Source organism: Bos grunniens, chromosome 11, assembly GCF_055505025.1.
Source record: "Bos grunniens cultivar Pamir isolate PY7600 chromosome 11, Bosgru_T2T1.0, whole genome shotgun sequence".
In the NCBI taxonomy this organism is placed as follows: Eukaryota; Metazoa; Chordata; class Mammalia; order Artiodactyla; family Bovidae; genus Bos; species Bos grunniens.
Window position 1 is genome coordinate 4,384,181 of NC_141175.1, and position 24,028 is coordinate 4,408,208.

General features: G+C 57.3%; 1 protein-coding gene and 1 long non-coding RNA gene across 19 annotated transcripts in view; one reads left to right on the plus strand and one right to left on the minus strand.

Annotated features, from left to right (window-relative positions):
• KCNT1 (potassium sodium-activated channel subfamily T member 1) overlaps positions 1–24,028 on the minus strand; it is a 79,403-nt gene that overhangs the window by 4,264 nt on the left and 51,111 nt on the right. For 8 of the 18 annotated variants that reach the window (XM_086323437.1, XM_086323434.1, XM_086323443.1 and 5 more), the window contains 19 exons: positions 15,332–15,496; positions 14,838–14,974; positions 13,854–13,917; positions 13,635–13,743; positions 13,117–13,225; positions 12,205–12,354; positions 11,706–11,944; positions 11,228–11,462; positions 9,932–10,037; positions 7,793–7,965; positions 7,351–7,422; positions 7,110–7,244; positions 6,900–7,011; positions 3,436–3,537; positions 2,984–3,067; positions 2,654–2,779; positions 2,382–2,402; positions 2,012–2,095; positions 1,344–1,668 (listed from right to left, as the gene is read on the minus strand). In XM_086323437.1, the coding sequence (XP_086179563.1) occupies positions 1,344–1,668; positions 2,012–2,095; positions 2,382–2,402; positions 2,654–2,779; positions 2,984–3,067; positions 3,436–3,537; positions 6,900–7,011; positions 7,110–7,244; positions 7,351–7,422; positions 7,793–7,965; positions 9,932–10,037; positions 11,228–11,462; positions 11,706–11,944; positions 12,205–12,354; positions 13,117–13,225; positions 13,635–13,743; positions 13,854–13,917; positions 14,838–14,974; positions 15,332–15,496 (2,548 nt within the window). Of the gene's footprint in view, positions 1–1,343; positions 1,669–2,011; positions 2,096–2,381; positions 2,403–2,653; positions 2,780–2,983; positions 3,068–3,435; positions 3,538–4,784; positions 5,070–6,899; positions 7,012–7,109; positions 7,245–7,350; positions 7,423–7,792; positions 7,966–9,931; positions 10,038–11,227; positions 11,463–11,705; positions 11,945–12,204; positions 12,355–13,116; positions 13,226–13,634; positions 13,744–13,853; positions 13,918–14,837; positions 14,975–15,331; positions 15,497–24,028 lie in introns of those variants that run through there. The other 10 variants (XM_086323444.1, XM_086323441.1, XM_086323431.1 and 7 more) reach the window with 4 other exon arrangements.
• Positions 16,990–22,001, plus strand: LOC147362349 (uncharacterized). The gene is made up of 2 exons (XR_015135722.1): positions 16,990–17,049; positions 21,852–22,001. It is a non-coding gene; the product is annotated as an uncharacterized LOC147362349 (long non-coding RNA).

A 24,028-nucleotide genomic window follows, 5' to 3' on the forward strand; every position in this document is an offset into this window, starting at 1 on the left:
AGAGGGACAGACAGAAACAGAGAGAGAGATTGAGGTCAGCGAGCAGCGCAGAGGAGGTGGCTGGCAGAGCAGGGGCGGGAGGTGCACGCAGGCCGCAGGCGGCCGTCTGTCCCAGAAGCGAAGTCGGCTCTTTGTCTGCCAAGCTCTGGCGGGGAGGCCCGGGGGAGCCCCGAGGGGCAGGGGCCTGCTCTGGGGCTCAGCTGGGCTTGAGCGTCTGTCTGCCAGGGTGTTACATGGGGCCGTGAAACGGGACCCCCACTGGGAGCCTGAGCAGCCTGCATACCACCCGGGATGGGGGTGACAGCACCCGCCCGGGGAAAGGGCGCAAAGTGGACAACGTACGCCGTGCGGCAGGGGTGTGGCCGGGAGGGGCTGGGCGGCTCTCCCAGAGGGCGATCTCCTTGGGCCCGGCATATAGCCAGACCCGAGAGACCCTTGGGCAGTTCTGGGTGAAGCCCAAAGCCGCTTGGTCCCACTTGGACGGGCTTGAGGGCCCCTGGCCCAGGAGGTGAGCAGCAGGTGGCGGGGTAGGGGAGTGGGTGCCCAGAAAAATATAGCCAGGCCCGAGGTGGGGTGTGGGGCAGAGTCCCCCAGAGACGGGGCCTAGCGGAGGTCAGAGTCTCCACCCAGCCTGGGGTGTGGATGAGGCCAGGCTGCAGTGGAGGGGCGGGGGGCTTGGGCCCCTTTCAGCCCCATCAACAGAGGCAGCATGTCTGGAGCGAGGGAGGGGCGGGCCAGTCTCCTCGGGCCCGGCCGGGGACCCCAGCTCCATTCACGGTCAGAGTCACAAACTTTTCCCCGAATCAAGCGACAGAGAAAATCTGCTGACGACAACAAATGCCCTGGCAACGGCACCCTAAAGTCGCCGGAATGGGGTGGCCTTGCCCCAGGAGCAGTGGTGGAGTGTCCTGGTGCTGGGCCCCCTGACCTGCCCCGCCCCTATCCCACACAAGCTCCAGCTGCAGGGAGGGTTCGGGGAGGGGTGGCCAGGGCTCTGGGGTGTCCCCGCCACGCCCCTGTTCCTATCCTCAGAGGAACATGATGGGGTCCTGTGTTCCTGATCCCGGCAGGACCGGCCGGAGGTGGCCAATCTGCCCCATGGCTGAGGCCGGTGCCTTTGGCTTTCATGGAGCCTGGCAAGGCTGTCCCCACCCACAGCCGCCTCCTCCAGGACGGCTGCCTACTGGCTCAGGCAATAGGCATCTTTTTTTTCTACAGATGTGGAAACTGAGGCCCCGGAGCAGAGGGTGAATGAACCCTTCCTTGCCGGGCTTGGCGCTGGATCTAGGGGAGCCCCCCTCCCCACACGGGCCAGGAGAGCAGACAGACGCCCTACCCCTTACCGTAGCCAGTGGTGGGCAGCCCCAGGTGCTTCATGCGGTTCTTGACCAGCTCTGAGAGCTCCTGCCTCTCCGAGCGCCGGTACAGGCTGAGCCGCTGTTGGCTGATCCACTCGGCTGCTGCATTCCCCGTGTGCCGGGAGCCCTTGCGGCTCAGCCTCCGCGCCCACGGGAGGCTCTTGCGCCGCAGGAGAGGGTGCTCGGCTGGGTCGCTGCCCACCGTGTGCCGGCCGTGGGTGCTGCCGCCGCTCGTGCCCACCCGTGCACCCCAGGGCCCCTTTGCCTCCCGAGTGTCCTCACAGTCCTCCACGCTCACCGAGACCTGGGACTGGCCGGGGAGAAGGGGTGAGGCCTAGGAGGGGAAGGGTGTCCCAGGACAGGGGCGGGGCGGGGGCAGGTACAGGGAAGGGGAACGGGAGCTGGGCAGAGGACTGGGGGGACCCACGGAGCAGCTGGGGTGATGGGGAGGACAGTCACAGTTCCGGGGGAACCCCAGGCCCTTCTTCTCTCAGGTGGAAGTCCCTTCCTCTCCCCAGACCCTGGCTCAGGCCCGTCCCTGACTTGCTGGTGAGAGGTGGGCCTCCCTCCACCTCTCTGGGGCAGCGTGTTCTGACTTTACCACGGTGGGGTAGGGGAGGGAACAGCCCCTCTAGGAGACTAAGTTTCCTCACCGCGGGGGCAGGAGAGAACAGGGGCAGCCCGAGGGTGGGCTGGGACGTGCAGAGCCTTGCAAGGCTTGGTGGGTGACATGGGACCTGGGGGGTGTGGAAGTGGGGACAGATGAGGGGAGGAAGGGGTACCTGCCAGGATGGGGGCTGTGCCCTGAGGGGCAGACAGCCTGGGGGTGGGGGGAGCCTGGGCTTCCCACCCCGGCCTCAGTTTCCCCATCTACACGGGGGAGGAGAGTGATGCTAGGAGTCCTCTCTGAGCTGCACCTTGGCTGGTGCCACCTGGGGACTTGCTTCCTGACCACCCTTGCCCCCGCCAGGCCTGGGTGGGGCTGAGCTTAGGCACTCCCGTGGGCTTGAAGGGACCACTCACCTGGGCCCTGAGGTCGGGGGGCTGCAAAGGAAACCAGAGCCACCTGAGTACCTGTGGGGCTCCTCCTACCCTGACCGCCAAGGCTGTCTGAGCCGCCCCACCCCGCCCCACCCCGTGGGCTCATAACTCGCAGGCAGGCCGCCTTGCACGGTCTGGCGGCGCACGGGCGCCCCTCGGTGCTCTCCCCTCCCCCAAAGCGCCCCAAGGAACCACGTGGGCGCCTGTGAACCTGACCCCAAAAGGGCCCGGATCTCCAGGCCCCTGCCCCACACCTCGGTGGAGAAGACGTGGCACTGGGTCCTGTAGATGCCGATAGGGATCTCGGCGCTGGAGGAGCACAGCTTCTGGAAGAGGCGGCCGTAGGTGCGAATCCACAGGTCGTCCTCCGAGATCTTCATCTGCAACGCAGAGCCTGGGCTGGGCGGGCCTCAGGCCGCAGAGGCGGTGCTCACCTCCCCGGCAGGGCGTGGCTGCCCAGCCCAGCCTGCCACAAGCCCGGCTCTTCCACCCGCCCCGCCCCGCCCCACCCCGCCCACGCCCATCCACCCCGCCCATGCCCCTCTGGCCCCGCCCCGTCCCCCCGCTCCGGCCCAGGCACTTACCGCACAGAGGTAGCCGGAGCCCGGCGTGGTGTCCAAGCCCAGCAACAGCCTGGTGATGGGGATCATGTAGTCCTTCACGAAGGACTGGAGGAGAGGGGCCGCAGTGAGGCCGGCGTTGTGGGCAGTTCCACACCCCCTGGCGGGACATGCCCGCCGGGCACCCACAGTGTCCCCTGCACAGCGTGCCAGAAGACGGAGCTGGGCGGCCTTTCCTGGCCTTGGTAGCTCGCCTGGTCATGCGCCTTAGGTTAGAAGGGATCAGAAACCCAAAGGCTGCCAGGAGTGACCCTAGGCCAGCACCCTCCTGGGAGGAAAGGATGGTGATGCTCAGGGGTGAACCCCTGTGGCTCCCGGTCAGGGACGGGGCCCAGAGCCACTCAGTCCCACTGGTCTCCTGGGGACCCAGGATGGACGTGGGTCAGGACCGGACATCAGCCAGGCCCCAGGCTGACCTGATACAGCAGTGTGTCCAGCATGCTGATGCTGAAGACGCGGCCGGCGGCGAAGGGCAGGCGGAACATGAAGGCCAGGTTGGAGCCGTTCTCACGCTCCCTCTGCAAGACAGGGCGGCTCAGACGGGCTGGTGCCCGCGGCCACAGCCGCACGGGGCGGGCAGCCCAGGACTTGCATGCACACGTGTGTGGGGTGAGTATATGTACACGGGCCAGCAGATGCCCCCACACAGAGGCCAAGCACCCGGCTCGTGTCCCCCAGACACAGGGGGCCGGAGCCAGGAATAAGGACTCATGGCTCTGCTGGCGAGAGCCAGGGGCCCGTGCTGGGGTTAATGCCCAGCCGCTGCCGCCCTGGGCCCTTCACTCTCATAGCAACTCGTCCTGGAGCTCATGTCCTGTGAGTGAGGTGGCGAGGACAGCAGGGTGTGCTCGTGAGCAGCGACACGTGTCACAGCTCCTGCCTCCCCTGTGAGCACAGCGACGCGAGGCCCCACGTGGATTCCTTAGACCCGCAGCTCAGAACCACACGGTTCTTCTCTCACGGTATCAGACTTTGTGAGTCCGATCGGATATGTGGGGCTGGAGTCACGTGTCACAGGGCTCCCGCCGGTGACCAACTCCCCCACCCCTGCCTGGCCAGGAGACTCCTTTCCTGCACCTTTCCCATTTTCTAGAAGCCAACCATGGCCCTGGGCCCTTCCTCCACCTCCAGGGCTGGCAGGCTGACCTCTGGCCTCCCTCTTGCAAGCGCCCTGGTGATGGCGTGGGGCCCTGGGGCGAACCAGGGCCTCCTCCATCTCAGCGTCCTTCACAGAATCGTGTTCCCCACTCCATGCTGGTTCTGGGACGCGAACTTTTTCGGCGCGTGTCTCCACCGCGTGAGGTTGGCCTACAACTGAGGGGTGCCTCTGAACCCAGGAAGTCATCCTTCCCTCTGGACCAGAACACGCTCCACACAGACAGAAGGTGGGACGCAGGAGCCCTCCCGGGGCCTTCTCCTGGGGCTGCTTCCCGCTGCCGCAGCTTCCTCCTGCAAACTCGGCTGGCGGCCGGCAGGGCAGACAAACACTGGGGCAGCGGGCCTCACCTCTGTCCCTCCCCAGCAGCAGGGAGCCCGAGGGTGTGCTGGCACGTGGGTGTCCAAGAGGGAAACAGTGTGTCAGTTCTGAGCGGCGTTTTGCTGTCCCGAAAGAACGAATCATGGACAAGCCCTGGAATCCAACCTGCGTGGCCTGCTGACTCCAGGCTGCACGCTCCCGCCACACGCTATGAGGACAAGTGGGGAGACTCCCAAGATCATTAAAGCTGTCGGTTTCCCTTCACTAAGAATAGTGAATGGTTTGAGAAGCAAAGACCGAGGGCGGGTCCAGGGAGACTGTGGACGAAGGAGGGCTTGATGTTTCAGTGACTTCATGCTGCCTGTTCTGTAGTGGCCATGGAGGGACTGGAGGCTGTAGCCCAAGCTCTGAGGTCACAGGTCACAGCGAGACATGGGAACCCACGTGGACGAGCCCTTCTGAGAACCACGTGTCTGGAGGGAGCAGGACTGAACGGGCAGGCTGGGCCCTGGTCGACGTCACTGTCACAGGTGCCGCGGACATTGAAACGATGATGCCACCAGGAACCTGAGTCTGGGGACGGGGTGGGGAGTGGGGTGGGCAGTGGCCCAGCCTCTGGGAGACCTTCCTGAGAACCTCCAGGGAGATGCAGCCACTGCCCTCCACGCCTTCCTGAATCCCCCACCCCCACCCCCGCCCTAGTGCCACTTCGATCTCGGGGAAGCACGTTGATCTGAATGCCAGAAGCGTTTCCGATGTTCCTGCAGTTTCCGCTCACGAAACAGGACTCCCCTCATCCAGATTGTATGTACAGCGTGATGCCACACTCCCACTCCGTCCTCTGTGGAATCTTCTGTGTGCATAGGTCGGGGGAGGCACCGGCTCTGGCCATCTCTCCAGAGGGGGTGGATCACGTGGCTCTGTGCCCCTCTGTCCTCAGCCCCCAGGCACTGCATGGGCCTGGCCCTGCCCAGGGTACCCATCGGCAGGGCCTTCAACCCTGGGCTGCAGCCTCCCCAGGTCACACGTGCTCACTTGCTAACTTCTCTCCCCATCACAAAACCAGAGCACGAGGTGGGGAGTGGGCCGCCCCTGCCCCTGCCCCTCCCTGGAGGTGATGCTGCAGGAGAAGGTGGAAGGTGTGGTCAACTGGTGATGCCTGCCACAGAGGGCAAAGTGGGGTGGACTTGTGGTGTCTGCTGAGGAAGGCCAGTGTCTGCTGACGGATCTATTTCAAGCCCACTGGCTGAACAGGTGAGGGTGCCAGGCCCATAGGGAGCTGGCGGCGAGTGAGGACCAGCGCCAGGATGTCAGCCCTGACCCCAGTTCTGTGCTGGTCATCCTGCCTGAACTGGGTCAGACTGGCCCAAGCACCTGGACACAGTCCTGGCCGGGGCCGCTTCCGATGCCCACAGTCCCAGTTTGAGCAGACGGAGGATCAGCTCACGGGCTGGTAGGAAGTGGCTCTGAGTGGGCTCCAATGGGCTGTCGTGTGGGGTGCAGGCCAAGCCTTCTCCAGGGGCAGGACAGCCTGAGCTCCTCGGCTGCTGACTGAGGCCTCTGGCTACCGACCCAGGGGCTCCGGGGCCACCATGGGCCTCCTGGCAAAACGTACTTCCATCGTCCACCTGGGTTCTGGGCAGGTGGAGCTCTCGCGCTGCCCCTCTGTCTGCTTTTGGGGCCAGGCCTGGCCTGGTGTGGGGTTAGCCATGCAAATGCAAGCTGCCCCCCGACAAGGACCCCCGTCTGGGCTCACAGGGAATGGTCACTGCCCCCGACTTCATTAGCTGGGTCTCCTCGTAGCGGCCCACCTGTTTCCTGGTCTCACCTGGGGCCACCTGAGCGCGGCCCTGCCTCTCAGTGGAGGGCAGTGCTACACTGACCCAGACAGGGGCTGGGGAGGGCCTGGGGTCCACAAACATGCCAGGGCAGCACCACTGGTCCGTGGCGGGTCCCCGTGCCCTCCGGGCCCCTGCTGACCTGGCCTCTGAGCCACTGCGTGACCTGAGGCAACCACTCCCCGCTCTGGTCCCAGAGCCCTCGTCAGTACCAGGATGAACACGTCCCCGCCGGCGTTTGACAGAACGGACATGGCTCAGACGTGGGTGTGGTGTCAGGGCTGGTGTCACTGGGCTAGTAATTTCTGGTATAACTAGCAGCCTTGGCCAAGCACAAGGCCGGGATGGACCTTGCCTTAAGGGGACAGCGTCCCCTCCTGGCCGAGGACCCTAAAGTCTCTGGGCTGCACGCTCGAGAGCCTCACAATGGGACTAGAACCCCGCCGGAGGAGGGCAGGCACCCACACCCTCCAGGCCTGGTGCAGGCCCTCAGCTGGGCAGAGTCAGAAGGGGCACTTCATGTGGGGGTGGGAGGGGAAGGGGTGGTTCGCGAGGGGCTACTCACCTTCTCCAGTTTAGAGAGAGCCAGAGAGTAGCTGTCCTTGGCGCGAAACTGCATGAACCGCATGTTGGACGGGTGGGTGAGCTCGGTGGTGATGCTGAGACTGGGGAAGAGCCTGGGGCGGGCGGTCCTGGTCATGGACATGGGGAGGGGCTGGGGGTGGGGCCCCTGGCCACCGACGAGGGGAAGCTCAGGGTGACCCCGGCACCTCACCGGAACATGGTCTGCACGTTGACGATGGTCTTTGCGTCGGCCATGTAGTCCTCCTCGGCGCTCATGGTGCTCTCCTTGTCTGCCACCACCAGATTGTCCGCGTAGATGACGCCGCACCGCAGCAGGCTGTCCAGGCTGCGGGGACATGCCCGTGGGTGCAGCCGCCCCCTACTTGGCCCTGGGCGCCCCGCCTGGGGGGAGGAGAGCGGGGCGGGGGTCCTCCTGCCGAGAGGCGCCTTACTTGTCCACGGAGCCCTCCATGTAGTAGACCATGGGAAAGCAGCAGATGGCCTCCAGGAAGTGGTGGTCGGGCCTGTGGGCACAGCAGGGCCTGCAGGCATCCACCCGGCTCCCCCACCCCCACACCAGTTCTGACCTGGGTGGAGCAGGGGCCCCAGGACCATGATGGCTTGGACCGGGGGGCCTTTAGAGGCCAATGGGGCCACTCTTTATTGTCCTCAAGGGGAAACCAAGGCCCCAGGACAGCTGAGACTGGACCCTGAGCTCTGGGCTGGCAGGCCTCTGGGGGTAGAGGTGCTGGGGTGCACCCTGGGGGAGGTTCATGGTCATGGGGAGGATGATGGAGCAGCACCAGGGTGTGGGAAGGGGCAGGCGGGGTGGGGCCGCTCCCCTCACTCCCCACCAAAGGTGAGGGCACCCATGCCCTGCCCTCTGCCCCTCACTTGTTGTCCAGCAGCAGCACAATGGGGTTGAGCTCCCGGCGAGGCCGGTAGTAGGCGCGCAGCGGCACGATGAAGTTGTACAGCCCGTTGCCCGCCGTCTCTGCCGAGACGATGATCAGCTTGTTCTTGAAGCCATAGGCCTTGGCATCTTCGTAGCTGTTGTGCTTGCAGCCCTGGAAGGGGAGAACGCTGGAATCAACCATGGAGGGGGAGGGAGGGTGCTCCAGGGAAGCCTGAGGCCAAATGGCACCTGGTGTCACCTGGGCTACAGACCAGCCATCCACCATACCCCACAGAGCGAGCTGGGCCTGCGGGGGTGGGAAGGGAGGTGTCTGTGAGCTTGTGGCCTTAGCAGATGCAGACACAGATGTGTCTGCATGGACACATTTGTATTTGTGCACATTTTGTCTTGTGTGTACACATCATGCAGTGTGTGCATGTGTGTACACGTTTTGTATGTGTTGCACATTTCTTATGTGTATAACATTATTTCGTGTGTGCACACGTCTTATGTGTATACACATTCTCTCGTGCATATACACGTTTTTGAGTGTGCATGTTGTCATGTGTGTACACATTCTGTAGTGTGTGCATTTGTATATGTTTTGTGTGTTCACACACACATTTTGTCACGTATACACACATTCCATAGTGTGTGCATGTGTGTACACATTTTGTATGTGTGTGTACATTTCTTATGTGTATAACATTCTCTCGTGTGTACACACATATTACGTGCATACACATTCTCTCGCGTGTATACACATTTTGTGTGTGCACGTTTTGTCATGTGTGTACACATTCTGTAGTGTGTGCATGTGTATACATGTTGTGTGTATACATACATTTGTCATGTGTATACACATCCCATAGTGTGTGCACGTGTGTACACATCTTGTGTGCACATGTCCTGCCATGTGTGTAAATGCTCTGTAGCGTGTGCGTATGTATACATGTTTGTGTGTGCATGTTTTGTCACGCGTGTACATTCTGTTGTGTGTGCATGTTTTGTGTGTGCACGTTTTGTCATTTGTGTATACATTCTTTCAAGTGGTGTGTACACTTTTTTTATGTGTGTGCACATTTTGTCATGTGTGTACACATTCTGTTGTGTGTGTGCCCACTTTCTAGCTCTTTGCAGAGAGGCTCAGATGCAGGGCAGCAGTGAGCACCCCAAATCCCCATCTTGTTTCTAAACGTGGTTTCCACTAACAGGAATCAGGTTTCTTGGAGCAGCAGCCAGTCCCAGGACTGGAGTAGGAACAAAAAGGGGGGGCAGGCACCATTAGTTCGGAAGCACAGACATCTTCACAGATCAGGAGACGCATCGGAAAGACCTGGAGGCCCCATCAGCAAAACCAGGAAAGTCTGAGTGTCAAAACCAGCAGGATCCGCACAGAAAGCCAACGTGGCAGTAACGCACAGCGGGTTTACTGAGTGAAACGCTGAGTCCACACTGATGTGCACAAATGGCTAAGAAAGGGGAAGAACCTCCTCACGGGGAAAAGTGGACTCAAACATGGAAGGAACTGGAACCTGCATCCATCAACTACAGAGGAAACGCATCAGGGGGTCGGTGATGAGCAGCTTTTGTACCCGGTCCCCACGTGTCTCCCCACAGTGACGTCCTGACTGCAAAGGTGAAGCTGTATTTCCTCCAGGGAGACCAGGTGTGGACCCGAACCACACGCTCTAAGGCAGCATCGCAGGGAGGCCTCCCAGAGAATGTGGCACCTCTGGGGGGACCAGCCCCTGCCCCGTGCAAAGGCTGAGTTGCCCCCCTTCAGGGACGCTCCACTGAATCGATGACTGCACTCCCCAAATACAGGAGAAACCCAGGGAAGGTGGGGGCGAGGAGCCTTGAGATGGAGGGAGGCAGGCATGACGGGCACGCAGAAGTGGGTCAGGACTGGCTCTGGCAAGAAGGGCAGCTGGACTGCGGGCTGAGGGTCTGACACACACATCCTGGTGCTGGTAAGTGGACTGTGGTCAGGAGAGGCACACCCTCGCCTCAGACACACATGCGGATGCAGGAGGGAGGGAACCTGCCCCCCTCAGAGGAATAGACACCGGGGAGGTGGACTTGAGTCAGGATGTCCTCAGGGTCCCTGCTGCCTCCCCATCTTTGCTGTGACCCACCTTGTCCAGCCGCAGGCAGCAGAAGGGGGCTTTCACGGGCAGGAGGTGGCACAGGGTGGGGGAGCTGCCGATGTAGGGTGAGTTAGGAGGGTAGCCCTTCACATACCTGGAGGGGTGGGAGAGACAGGAACCTCAGACATGTGCCCCTCACCCTGGGTGGCCACACGGGGGCGCCAGGCCTCGTAGACCAGACTGGGCTGGGGCACTCAGAGCCTCACCACCGCCCCTCCAGCCCAGGAAGCCCCAGGACCCCTTTGTTCAACCCCTAGGCAGGAAGGAGGGCTGTGACCAGGACCTGTGTCTGTTCTCTCGAGATCGAAGGAGATTCCATGCAATGCACACACACACACACACACATGAGCTCACACAGGCCTGGGAGCCACAGAAGAGCCTTAAGGGGTTCCCCTACCCTGGTGTTCCCAGTGCCCCAACGCCGGGGCAGATGCTGGCCCTTGGTCCCTGTTCTACTGGTGGCCAGGCTGGGCTGGGTGCCCCACAGGCTGCCCCCCACCTTCCGGCTGGCCCCTCAGTGCCCAGTGCAGACATGTGGGGTGGTAGGCCACCAGGCCACCTGGAGAGGGGCTGGCCTTCTGCTCGGCCTCCAGTTGGCTTAAGGGAGGCGGCGTCAGAGGCCAGTCTGCCACCTGCTCCGAGTGTGCAGGAGCCCTGTAGAGCCCCCTTGATCTTGGACCCAGTTCCAGCAACCCATCTTTAAAGTGCGTTGACTCCACCCCAGGGACAGAGGCAGGAGCAGAGAGTGGCCACAGCACGATGACAGCCCAGCTGAGAGGGACAGGCCGTGCAGGCCTGTGACTGGCCATGGCCCTGGGGTCAGGTGCTGCCTATCTGTTTGGGACGAGGCCAAGTGGCTGAGACTCCAGGACACACTGGAGTCTTTTCCGTCTCATGATCTCAGAGGAAGATCTGGACTCAAACCCAGGGCAGCAGCCTCCAGACCTGGACGGCACCTCACCCAGGGCTCCGCAGACCGTGCTCAGAGTGCAGCCGCCTCGATCAAGTAGGCTGTGGTACTCAGGTCTGGCTGCCGGCCCACAGTGCGAGGCTGAGGAGGATGAGGGGTGAGGGGGTACAGCACAGCCTTCCTGCCCAGGAGCTGGGTCCCCAGATTCCACTTGCCAAGCAAGGTCTCCGCAGAGGCTGTTTGGAAGCCTGGTTCAGAGCATGGGTCCAGGCCCAGTGCTGGCGGCCCCTCTTCCTGGGCACCAGGCACGCACATGCTGTGCCTCCCCTCTCCCTTGGAGCGCGCCTGTCCTCCCCCCGCCCCGAGACACTCACTCCACCACGGACAGCCCCTCATCCTCCGACGGCGTCATCTCGTCCTCTGACTGGTCACTCAGCAGGTCGCAGGGCAGCAGGGCTGAGCTGTCAGCCACCTCCAGCACGGGCGCGATGCTGGGCCGCCGGCTGCCTGAGCCGTTCTCCGTGGGGAGCGCCAGCTTGCTGCCCCCACTGCCCCCGCCACTCTGTGTGGGTCGGCACTCCGTATTCTGGAGGTCCATGGCCACTGTCCCTAGAACAGAGTGGCTGGACTTGGCTGGCAGCCCCTCCCGGGACTGTCCTGGGGGTGGAGGCTCCCTCCCAGTGCTGACAGTGATGTCCCCACAGGAAGGCAGGGATGACCCCGCGGGACCGATGTGCAAACTGAGGCCCAGAGAGAGGGGGCTTGCCCAGGGTTACATGCAGGCCTGAGGACTGGGGTCTCCGGTGGGGCCCCTGCCCGCTTGCCCAGGTGGGAGCGGGTGCCCGGCCTCACCCATGGAGGCGATGATGCTGTGCACCGGCAGGCGGGATGAGCCCTCGTACAGCCCCTGCCCCGCGAAGCCCTTCCTCTTCTGCTTTTCCTCCTGCTTGAAGATGAAGGCCGAGTTCTCCTCCTTGGTGATGTTGATGTAGAAGCAGGTGTCGGAGGCCGCCAGGATGTGCCGTGGGCCCGGGTTCAGCAGGATGCTCTTGTTGTCCTCGCGCTTCAGGCCGATGAGGCACACGCCGTACCTGGGCGGACGGACGGACGGGGGTGGAGCCCAGAGCTGCCCCTCTCGGGCTCCTCGTGAGGGTCGGGACCCCGAAGACCCACCGAGGGTTGCCTCAGAGAGAGGTGCTGGGCGCAGGTCTCACGCTGAGTGGGCGTGGCGTCCGGCCCCGAGGCCCCGCCCACCCTCCCGACGGTGGGCGAGTTCCCGCCCACTTCTGCCTCCGAGTCCCGCTCAGCGCTCCCTCCCTCCTTGGCCTGGACAGGGTGCAAGGGGCCGTACTTCTTGTGCGCGTGGAAGGCGGCGTAGGTGAAGCTCTTGCCCTCGTACTCGCGGAAGAACTTGCTGTCCCCCATCCGCACGTGGTAGACCTCGTTGCCCGAGCAGCGTCCGTACATGCGCTGCCACTGCTCTGGCGAGTCCTGGCCTTCCCTGGGGCGCGGGCAGGACGTCACCCCCACCGTTGCCCCGCCTGGCCTGGCCGCTTCCAGGCTTCCAGGGTGAGTGGAAGGCAACGTGACCCCTGACCCCGCCCCTCCCCGTCTGTGGGAGACTACACCCGGGTGTGGCCTGATGGGTCCCTCCGCCAGTTTTAAAGAGCTGTGAACATAATGGTCCAGCTTTCAGGGGGGTCAAAAGGTTTCAGAGTCAAGACCGGCTTCTGTGGCCTGTGGGTCCTCCGACATCTCCTTGGTTCCTCCCCGAGGGCCGCCCAGGCCCCACAAGGAGCCAAGGCCACCCGTTGGGGTGTCTTGCTAGAGAGAAGATGGCACCCCTCCTCTGTCCCGGGCAGCCCCTCACCTCCCGCTCTACCTGGGACCCCAGCTCAGGTGCTGAACACCAACGCGCCTTCTCCCACAGGCCAAGCGTGTCCCCCAACCACACCCCCGCCCCTATCGCTGTTTCTAGACTCGGTGGCTCTCCTGAGCCCCCCACCCCCACTAGGCCCTCTGCTTCATGGAGGTCCCTCCCTGTGATTCCCTGCAGCCCCAAGGCTGCCCCCAGCTCCCAATCCTGGCAAGGCACCTACTGCTTCCCAGCTGGGTCCTCCCGGGTCGCCACCCGCTCCCATCTCGGGCTCCTCACCCCCCCGCCCCCATCACAGGCTCCTCAACACGTCCCCTGCCTCCAGTGTCTGCTCCTCTCCAGGGCAGCACGCTGCATGCCACGTGGTGGTCCCAGGGCAGAACTCACTGGCCGCGGGACGTGTGCACCAGCAGGGTGATGAGGGTGGACGTGGCTGGGCAGATGCAGTTGAGGGCTAGCATGGCATACTTGCACTCCTCCTCACACACCACGTGCTCTGCGGGCAGGAAGGTCAGGGTCACTGAGCACCTCTCACTGTCCCCCACAGTAGGCGCCCCCTCGTCTCCCTAGAAGGCTCCCTCCAGCGCCCCACTTTCCCGAGCCTGTTAATTCTCCTGGCTCTTCTGTGGTTGTTTCCCAGGCTTGGCGGAGAGCTCCAGGGCTGGGAGTGGGGGGAGGGAGCTGGCAACACCTTTTGCCCCCCAGGTGTCCAGCATAGATCTGTTCACCTTAGAGGTGCTCATCAGATGGTGTTCCTGCCCCTCCCCCGCCCTTGGCCCCTGCCCTCACTGACCCCCAGGCTCCCAGGTGCAGCACCTGCATGGGCTCTGCCTCAACCCCACCCCTACCCCCAGCATGCTCCCCTTGGACCACACGGGTACCCCCCCCTTCCTGGCCAAACGTACCTGCAAACTTGACATGAAACTTGTTCTCAGGCTTGAGGATCTGGACGTAGAGGGGGCAGTTCGGGGCAAAGTCCTTCACGGCCCAGGCACGCAGTATGGTCTGGTGGTCCTGAGCAGGGAGGCCACGGTCACTGCTGAGGGCAGCCAGCAGGCTGGGGGAGGGGCTCTGCCCCTCTGGCTGGCGGGCAGGCGGGGGGCCGGTGGCCGGGGGGCACTCACCGCAGCGGTGCGGTCCACCTCGTTCCGGCTGCTGAGAATAAAGCAGGCCTCCCCATTGTCCATCCTGCAAAGCACCAGGTCTGAGCACCACAGGACCGGCCTTCCCTGTCTGGGCCATCAGGACCCCGCCTCACTCTGACCAGCCCTGCACGGGCTGAGGATGGGCCCCTACACACTCAGGGTGGGGCTGAGGCATGGAAGGGGGTGCACTTTGTGGCAGAGATGCTGAACCCCGCCTGCTGTCCTGTCCCCTCCTGGGACAGGCTGCCAGAGGTCTGGGGATGGCCAGGTCTGCTCCCCTCATGCCCCGCCCCCAGCCCTTGGCTGCAGAAAGGCCGCCTGAGAGAGGGTCCACTTGCCCCAGGGCAGGGAGGCCTGGCGCCTCGCTCCCCATCACCCTGCACCCCCTACTTGTCCCTGTTGGGCCCTTGATTCCTGGGCTCAGGAGATGGGTGGATGGGGGCCCTGGCTACCCGGGCTCCTGCTGCCTTGGCCTCCATACAACCCACATTTTACCGTTTCACCACGAAGGTTACATCAGGCTCTGTAATAAAATGGTGACGAGTGGCGGGGGGATGGGAGGGCCCTCCAGGGGTGGGGGGGCCCCCTCCCGGGTGTCTCAGAATGTGCTGCAGCAGATTCTGGAAAGTTCTGTTCACAACTCAGTCTCCTTACCTCAAGTCACCCTGTCACCTCGTCTTTAGAAGAATATCCACCCACAGCCTCAGCTTCCCACCCAAGGCGCAGCAGTAGCAGCCCCCGCCTCGCCCCCAAACACAGCCAGGCAGGTGGGAGAGGAGCTGGTGGGCTTGCCCAGGAGGCTATGCGGGGGTCAGTGAGGGGCCCGGCTGGCCTGGGCGGGCAGCAGGCACAAAGCTGGAGCTGCCGCCCGGCTGATGGCCCCTCCCGGTTGGCATAGTGCTCAGGGCCGCCGCTTAGGCTGGCCGGCGCAGGACCGCACCCTCCCCGCAACCGGGCGCTCACTTGGCCCGCATGAGGTCCTGATCCTTGAGCGCGGAGCCCTGGAGGTAGATGACCCGCTGGGACCACAGTGGGATCTGCAGGACCCTGCGAACCTGGATGTCCATCTCCGTGGGGCACAGGATGACGACGTAGTAGTCCTGCAGGTAGGGCACCGTCAGCCCCCTGGCAAGCTCGCGGGCGCCCTGCCCACCCTGCCTTCCTACTGTTTTCACCTCCGTATAGCCTCTCGGGACCCCCGGCCTTCTCTGTGACGGCAGGAAGGCAGGACGCCACAGACCCACCCCCTACAATGTGGGAGACCATCCAGACTCCACCCCACAAGCAGGGAAACAGAGGCCCAGAGAGCTCAGGGGGTTCTGGGTCCCGATGGGGCTGTGGGCGGGGCCTCACCGCAGCTGTGGGTGGGACCGTGGGCGGGGCCTTAGCGCAGCCGTGGGTGGGACCGTGGGCGGGGCCTCACCTGCAGTGGGGTGGGGCCATGCGCGGGGCCTCACCTGCAACCGTGGATGCGCGTAGAACTCGTTCAGAAAGTCCATGAGCAGGTCGATCTTGAGGGAGCTCACGCACAGGATCACATGCTTCTCCGTCTGGGCCCGGTGGCGGCTGTAGTTGCCCCCCGACTTCTGCCGCTCCATCCACAGGTAGACGAGTTCCTCAAACTGCAGGTAAAGCGTGTGAGCACCAGGTGGCCTGGGGCTCCAGGAACTGCGACAGCACAGGGCAGGGCAAGAAGGCTGATAGCCAGCCCGTGCCGGGCATGAAGGTTGGCGACCAGAGGCAGGCCAGAGGAGGAAGGGCGAGAATGGAGCCCCGTCCTGACCATGTCTCGGAAGGCCTTGGATATTTGTGGCACAGGTAACCCAAGGGGCCAGGTGGGGGCACAGTGGATGGTCTGGCCCATGTGTGGGGTAGCAGATATAAGGCAGGTCCAGTTCCCGGCTCCAGATGGCCAACAACTGACTGTTAGTGGATGCTAAAGCACGTACTCTGGACATCCAGGTAACTACATGACCTTTGGGTCTCTGTCCACACCTGAAACACATTTGGAGAAACCTGGATGGGTCTTAGAGAATTCTCAGCCACAGAATTAGGGACCTAGACTGTGGTCCTGAGCCCAAGTCAAGGTTGTGGGTGATTCGAGGCAGCAGCCTGCATCTACCCTGGCCCACACCTCCTGATTATGAGCTTTGGGTGTGGGGAACCCTTTTTAAAAATAGGACAATGACAGAGACATAAAGGTGGGCAGGGTGAGGGGGATGCCAGGGCCCTGCGGAGCTGTCCGCGGTGCTGAACCGCCCAGGGCCTCCCTCTACAGTCTGATTCCATGTCTGTAGGTGACAGCCAGGTCCCATGAAAGTCTGACTGTTTTCATCCCAAGCACTGAGGTTGTTCATTTTTCTCACATGATTTAAAATCAGTGCCAGCGGCCACCTCCATTCATGCTCACCTGCTCTGGTTGATGTACTATATCTAGGTTAAGATCATCTCATTGAATTTATTGAGTATGTATTAGGTTCTAGTAACAAGACCCCGTGGCCTTGAAGCACAGAACTGGGTCCTGCTGGGAGGGGCCAGAGACCCCAGGGTGATCCCTGAGACCTGTGCAGAGTCCGGGCTCTGATGGCAGACACTTGGGTTCCAGCCCTGAGAGAGTCATTTCCTAGGTAGGTTGATAGGGAGTCTAGGGGTCCCCAAGGAGAGAGGGGTCTGGAATTCTCAAGGAGGAAGAAAGGACAAACTTTTTTTTCTTTCTCCACATTCCTTAGGATTATATAACAATAATGTATCCTGCCTAAGGACAGTCTTTGGATTCAACCTTCTGTTATCTTAAAATGTAAATTATGGGAGTAGACCTGGTCTTTACAAGGATGTATCCTGCCTGAGGACAGTATTATCTTAAAATGTAAATTATGGGAGTAGGTCTGATGAGGTCTTTACAACCTCCAGACATTCTTTGGATTATATAACTTCATTGTTAACACTAGCAAGCGGGTATTCTTTCTGCCCCCCTTCTGATGCCTATGTCAGAAGCTTTCTCTATCTCCTTTATACTTTAATAAAACTTTATTACACAAAAGCTCTGAGCGATCAAGCCTCGTCTCTGGCCCCGGATTGAATTCTTCTCCTCCGGGGGCCAAGAATCCCGGTGTCTTCGTGTGATTCAACAACAACCTTTCATCTTGGGGGCTCGTCCGGGATCCTTCAGGACAAGGTGAGGATGCTTGGAGCTTTAGTTCTTTGTTCTCTTAGCGAACACGTTTTCTGCTGTGCTTTACTAACTCTACGGTGTGCTTGTGTGAATGAATGGCATGCCCTGTGTGAAGCAAGTAAGGAGCCCTGCTCTGCGGTTCCATGGTGATCTCATACAGCTTATGGCAGAAACCGACCTGCCAATGCCAAGAGGCACCCAATGTCTCCTTCTGGAACCGACCAGAAATGGGCAAAGCGTGTGGACGGAACCCTCCTTTCTCGGTCAAACTTTTCAGTCTCTTTGACCATTTAATAACTCCTTGGGAATTAGAAGTACTAACTTAATCTATCAGATCATAGACTTTCAAGGGACTTGTGATCTATACTGTTATTGTGTACTGCCGCTTAGGTCCCAAACTTGGATTGGTAGGCAAGAAAGCGCCTAGCCTCGCTAGGAATCGAAAGTTCGGAAGCTAGATGGAGCTCTAGCTCCCAGAACATCTCTGAGGTTAAAGGTTACTCAGATTGGGACTGCAATGGGCTTTTTTTTCTTTGGTAACGCCGGCTCTTAGTGGATCAGAGGAGGCTGTTATACTGGTGTGGTGATGCTTGGAAATAACACCTCAGTTTTATGTTCGCGTTGGTCTTATTGTGGTCAGGAAATACTCAGGGTCGTGCACAGGCACTCAGGTGATGAATGTTTCCCCTAGTAGTCTTAGCTTGGGAGGCATTCTGGAAGGTTACTCTGACTCACCCTGGGTGACATCAGAGGCAAGCAAGGTTAAGGGTGAAGAGCTGGACGTCAAGTAGGGATGCTATCAAGTCTACCCCTGGTACATCCCCACCCCATCTCGGTGGTAGAACCGGGAGGGATGAGTACGGTGCCTGCGTCGGTAAGGGACAGACTAAGTCCGACCAGGAAGGAAAAGCTTTTGGTGTAACGTCTGTCCACACCCCCATCTAGAGCATGGAGGGACGCCTCCGGTAGAAAAATGGCGCTGGTCACTTTTTTTCTCTCTTACAGATGGGAGCTAACAATTCCAGCCTCACTCCTTTGAACTGTATCCTGAAAAACTGGGATAGATTTGATCCCCAGGGCTTAAAGAAGACACACCTGGTCTTCCTATGTGATACTGCATGGCCACGGTATCCATTGGAGGACGGCGAATAGTGGCCAGTTGGAGTGTCTCTTAAGTATAATACTGTTCTACAATTAGACCGGTTCTGTAAGGAACAAGGGAAATGGGTAGAAGTAGCATATGTGTTGCCCTTTTTCTCTCTGTGAAATATGCCAGACTTATGTCCTAAGGGTATAGATTTGGGCGTGAAACCTTCAGCTCCCTCCTTTACATCTCCTGTCTCAGTATGACCTCAGACTACTCTGGTTTCAGTAGAAACTCAGACCATTGAAGTAAAAGATGAGATGGAGGACAGGAGACAAAGAGAAGAGGAAAAACAGGTTTCTCCAATCTATCCCTGGGATCATATGCACAGAGCAGCCAGAGAGACTGAGGAACAGCCACACAAGCTGTTGCCTCTTTATGAAACACCCACCGGGAGAAATAATCAGTCTGTGAGAGTTAATAAGCCTTTCTCTTATTAAGAAATACAAAGAATCAAGGAGGATCTGGGAGACTATTTAGAGGACCCAGAAAAATATATTAGAGCCTTTAAAGGTGTTACTCTGCTTTATGACCTCACTTGGAAGGATGTGATGTATATCTTGGGACAAACGCTGACTCCCGAGTCAAAGACTCGAGTTTCGGGAAAAGCGGTTGCTTATGGAGATGAATGGCTTGGTAATGAATCAGTAGGGAAGAGGGAGAATGAGACAGTGGCCCTCCCCACTGGGAATCAGGCGGTCCCAACTATAGAACCAGACTGGGACTACAACACAGCTAAAGGAAGATGGGATCAGAGTCATTTTGTTAGATGTATTCTTGAGGGACTTAGGCAGGCACGTTCTAAGCCTTTAAACTATGGCAAATTGGCAGATATAGAACAGGAGGAGAAGGAAGCTCCTGGTAAATTCCTAGATAGACTGAGAGAAGGCCTTAGCAGATTCACTGAGATTGATCCTGAAAATGAAGAGGGAAAAGTGATCTTAAAGGATAGATTTCTCACTCGGTCGGCTCCAGATATCCGCCGTAAGCTGTTAAAAAGGGCGTATGGACCAAATCAACTTTAGATACTCTGTTACAACTGGCTCAGACAGTCTATTATGGTAGGGAATATGAGGAAAAGAAAGAAAGGCAAAAAAAGACAAAGGAAAAGGCGGAAGCCTTCACCATGGCTATGAAAAACTTTCTTAAACAGCCTGAGAAAAATGCCCAGAGGGGCCCAGGTGAAAAGGGATGGGCTTGCTATTACTGTGGAAAGGAGGGGCACCTCAAGCGGGATTGCCCTCAGGCATCTAAGCCACCCCCGGCTCCATGTCCAGTCTGCAAAGGACCACACTGGAAGAGAGACTGCCCCCAGAGGTGTAGGTCTCCAGGGTCGGACTCTCAAGACAATCAGGACTGAAGGTGCCCAGGGGTCCCCACAAAAGCTCCCGTCCTAATTACACCTGAGGAACCCCGGGTATTAATAATTGTGGGGGGCCAATCTGTCGATTTCCTTTTAGATACTGGGGCAACTTATTCTGTGCTTACTGAAGCCCCTGGCCCACTTTCTTCCCGATCCGCTTCCGTAATGGGACTGTCTGGACGAGCCAAAAGGTATTATTTCAGTTATTCTTTATCTTGCAACTGGGATTCTGTGCTGTTTTCACACAAGTTTCTGATTGTGCCAGAATCTCCCTCACCCCTTTTGGGGAGGGATATACTGAGCAAGGTCCATGCCTCTGTTTTCATGAATATGGAGCCCTCCCTTTCTCTCCCTTTAGTTGAACAAAATGTAAATCCTAGAATATGGGCTGATGGGAAATCTGTGGGTCGAGCACAAAATGCTATTCCTGTAGTTGTTAAGCTCAAAGACCCACACGTATTTCCACATAAGAAGCAGTATCCACTGAAACCTGAAGTTAAGGAAAGGTTAAAACCCATCCTCGAAAATTTAAAGGACCAGGGACTATTAATTCCCTGTAACAGTCCTTGCAACACTCCTATTTTGGGTATAAAGAAATCGAATGGTAAATGGAGACTAGTTCAAGATTTACGAATAATAAATGAGGCTGTAGTTCCTTTACACCCCGTGGTGCCTAATCCTTATACTCTATTGTCTGAAATTCCTGAACGGGCCAAATATTTCTCAGTAATTGATTTAAAGGATGCTTTCTATTCAGTGCCTTTGGCGGAAGAAAGTCAATTTCTATTTGCCTTTGAAGACCCTACACAATCAGCTTCTCAGTTAACCTGGACAGTTTTGCCCCAAGGATTTCGTGACAGTCCTCACCTATTTGGACAAAGTTTGTCACGGGATCTACAAAACTTTAATAGCTCTGAAGCCCTGGTGTTACAATATGTAGATGATATTTTGCTCTGTGCTGAGACAGAGGAAGCTTGTTCGCAAGCCTCAGAAGATTTCTTAAACTTTCTGGCAGGCTGTGGTTACAAGGCATCAAGAGAAAAGGCTCAGCTTTGTCAGTAGTCGGTTAGATATCTGGGCCTAATCATATCAGAAGGGACTAGGGCCATAGGCCCTGAGAGAATTAAACCTATACTAAATCACCCACTTGGAGAAGGCAATGGCACCCCACTCCAGTACTCTTGCCTGGAAAATCCCATGGACAGAGGAGCCTGGTAGGCTGCAGTCCATGGGGTCGCTCAGGGTCGGACACAACTGAGCAACTTCACTTTCACTTTTTACGTTCATGCATTGGAGAAGGAAATGGCAACCCACTCCAGTGTTCTTGCCTGGAGAATCCCAGGGACAGCAGAGCCTGGTGGGCTGCTGTCTATGGGGTCACACAGAGTCGGACATGACTGAAGTGACTTAGCAGCAGCAGCAAATCACCCCCTACCTATGACTTTAAGACAATTGAGAGGATTTTTGGGAATTACAGGTTACTGTCACATTTGGATTCCAGGTTACAGGGAACTTGCCCAGCCTTTGTATAAACTTATAGCTGAAACTCAGCAGGCCCAAACCGACAAACTGGTTTGGTCTCCAGAAACTCAAAAGGCTTTTAAGGTTCTTCAGACTGCTCTCCTGCAAGCTCCAGCTCTGAGCTTGCCCACAGGGTCAGAATTTAATTTGTTTGTCACTGAAAGAAAAGGTGTGGCATTGGGAGTTTTGACACAACCCCGAGGGCCTCACCAGCAACCTATTGCTTATCTAAGCAGAGAATTAGATGTAGTTTCACGTGGGTGGCCCCACTGCCTAAGAGTAATTGGAGCAGCAGCTTTATTAGCACCTGAAGCTTTAAAAATAATTAATGGACGAAACCTTACTGTACTGACTTCTCATCATGTGAGTGGAATCTTAAATTCTAAGGTTAATATTTGGATGACAGTAGGCTTCTTAAGTATCAGTCATTGTTGTTAGAAGGACCAGAAACTAAGCTTAAAGTTTGTGGGAATTTAAATCCTGGCACTTTCCTTCCTGAGAAGGAAAATGAAAACACCTGATCACGATTGTTCTCAATTCCTAACTTTAAACTATGCAGCTCGGGAGGATCTAAAGGATACCCCATTAGACAATCCTGACATGGAAATATTTACAGATGGCAGTTCTTTTGTTCGGGATGGAAAGCGTAAAGCAGGTTACGTCATGGTGACTGCTGAACAGGTTTTGGAAGCAAAATCTCTCTCCCAGGGAACCAGTGGTCAGTTATCGGAGCTTGTGGCCCTGACCCGAGCTCTAGAGTTAAGCAAAGGGCAGCAGATGGGCCTGATAACCTATGTGAGTCTACTTCTGCTGACTCCAAAAATCCTGAGTCTGCCGTTGGATCCTCAAGACAATGTCTTCCTGTCCTGGGCTCACTCCTATGCTGCATTCCACAATCGGTCTAACTGCTGGGTCTTCGGAGTGCTCCCCTCTTCATCAGTGGAAGGCTTCCCGTGGTGGACATCCCCACTTCAAGGAAAAGACTTTCTCCAAGTCTGTGAATACCTTCGACAACAATCACATGCGATGCCTCTTCTTCATCTGATGACATCTACCAACCCTAAAATGGACTGGTGCAACACTTTGTACTCTATGGACATAATGTGACTTAATTTTGATTATACATTGTCTCGGTTCAATGACTATTTTGCTACATATAAGGCAAATAGGTCTAGATCTAATGGTTTTTTACCTGACGTTTATCAAATATGGGATGAGGTTATATGGCTAACTCCTGAAAAAGGACGTTTAATATCTACTGCTTCTATATGCTGGGAACAAACAGAGCCGTCCCCAAAAGTTAGCCAACAACTTAATTACAATGATTGGAAACAAGTGGGATATTTGTCTCAGAAAACATGCAATGTAATCATTCCCGTGTTTTCCAATCCCAGTTCAGGTTCTCCCTTTGTCTGGCCAGGCACGAATTGGGACTGGATATCTCAGTCGCACTGGCTTGCTCCAAACGCGACTTATTGGATATGTGGCTCTTACCTATGGGCATGGCTTCCCCCTGGTTAGATAGGGAGATGCACCCTGGGTCTAGCCTTTACTCATGGCTTTATATTTTCAGAGCTTCCAGAAAAGCCTGCTAATTTACCCCACCTTAAAACTCGGTAGGCAAGGTCTGTATTTCATTGGTATGATTATTTGGCTGTAGCGTTTGTTCCCTCTTTGGGAACTACAGATGTTATGTTACGAGTGGATGCTTTGACTAATTTTACTCAACAGGCATTACAGGATTCTCAAAAGGCTATTTCAGCTCTTAATGCTGAACAAGCACAAATTAGAAAGGTGGTTTTACAAAACAGATTGGCTCTAGATATTCTGACAGCTGCACAAGGAGGAACTTGTGCCATTGTTCATACCCAATGCTGTACATATATACCTGATATGAGCACGAGTGTTACTCATTTTACTAACCACATGAACAAGATGATTAGGGCCATGGACACTCCTGAAGCCTCAATTGCCTCACTTTGGGAGACATTAACTAGTTCCCCATGGTGGACAACTATCTCAATTACAATCATTCTGGTTGTTTTGTTCTTGCTGTTTGCTCCCTGCACCTGTAATTGTATAACTGGATTTGTTTCTAGCCGCATGAAAGCTTTTAAGTTACAAATGGTTGCTCAAACTCCTGCTACTGCTGTAGCTTCCTCCAGCTACTATTTGGGGCCCCTGGATCAGATATCCTCAATATGAGGATTAGGAGAATATGTTGCCTCACCAATTTAGGGACAACGCCCCTTGTCAGCTCGGAAGCAGTTATGGAACGAGAATGACGCCCCTTTTCCCTAGGCAACATAATTCTCCTAAAACAAAAGGGGGGAATGAGAGAGTCATTTCCTAGGCAGGTTGATAGGGAGTCTAGGGGTCCCCAAGGAGAGAGGGGTCTGGAATTCTCAAGGAGGAAGAAAGGACAAATTTTTTTTTCTTTCTCCACATTCCTTAGGATTATATAACAATAATGTATCCTGCCTAAGGACAGTCTTTGGATTCAACCTTCTGTTATCTTAAAATGTAAATTATGGGAGTAGACCTGGTCTTTACAAGGATGTATCCTGCCTGAGGACAGTATTATCTTAAAATGTAAATTATGGGAGTAGGTCTGATGAGGTCTTTACAACCTCCAGACATTCTTTGGATTATATAACTTCATTGTTAACACTAGCAAGCGGGTATTCTTTCTGCCCCCTTCTGATGCCTATGTCAGAAGCTTTCTCTATCTCCTTTATACTTTAATAAAACTTTATTACACAAAAGCTCTGAGCGATCAAGCCTCGTCTCTGGCCCCGGATTGAATTCTTCTCCTCCGGGGGCCAAGAATCCCAGTGTCTTCTCGTGATTCGACAACAACCTTTCAGCCCCACATGGCACAGGTGCGCAGCTCATCTGCAAAACGGCCCGACAGTGCCTGCCTCCCAGGGCTGCAGCGAGGGGCAAGTGGCCTA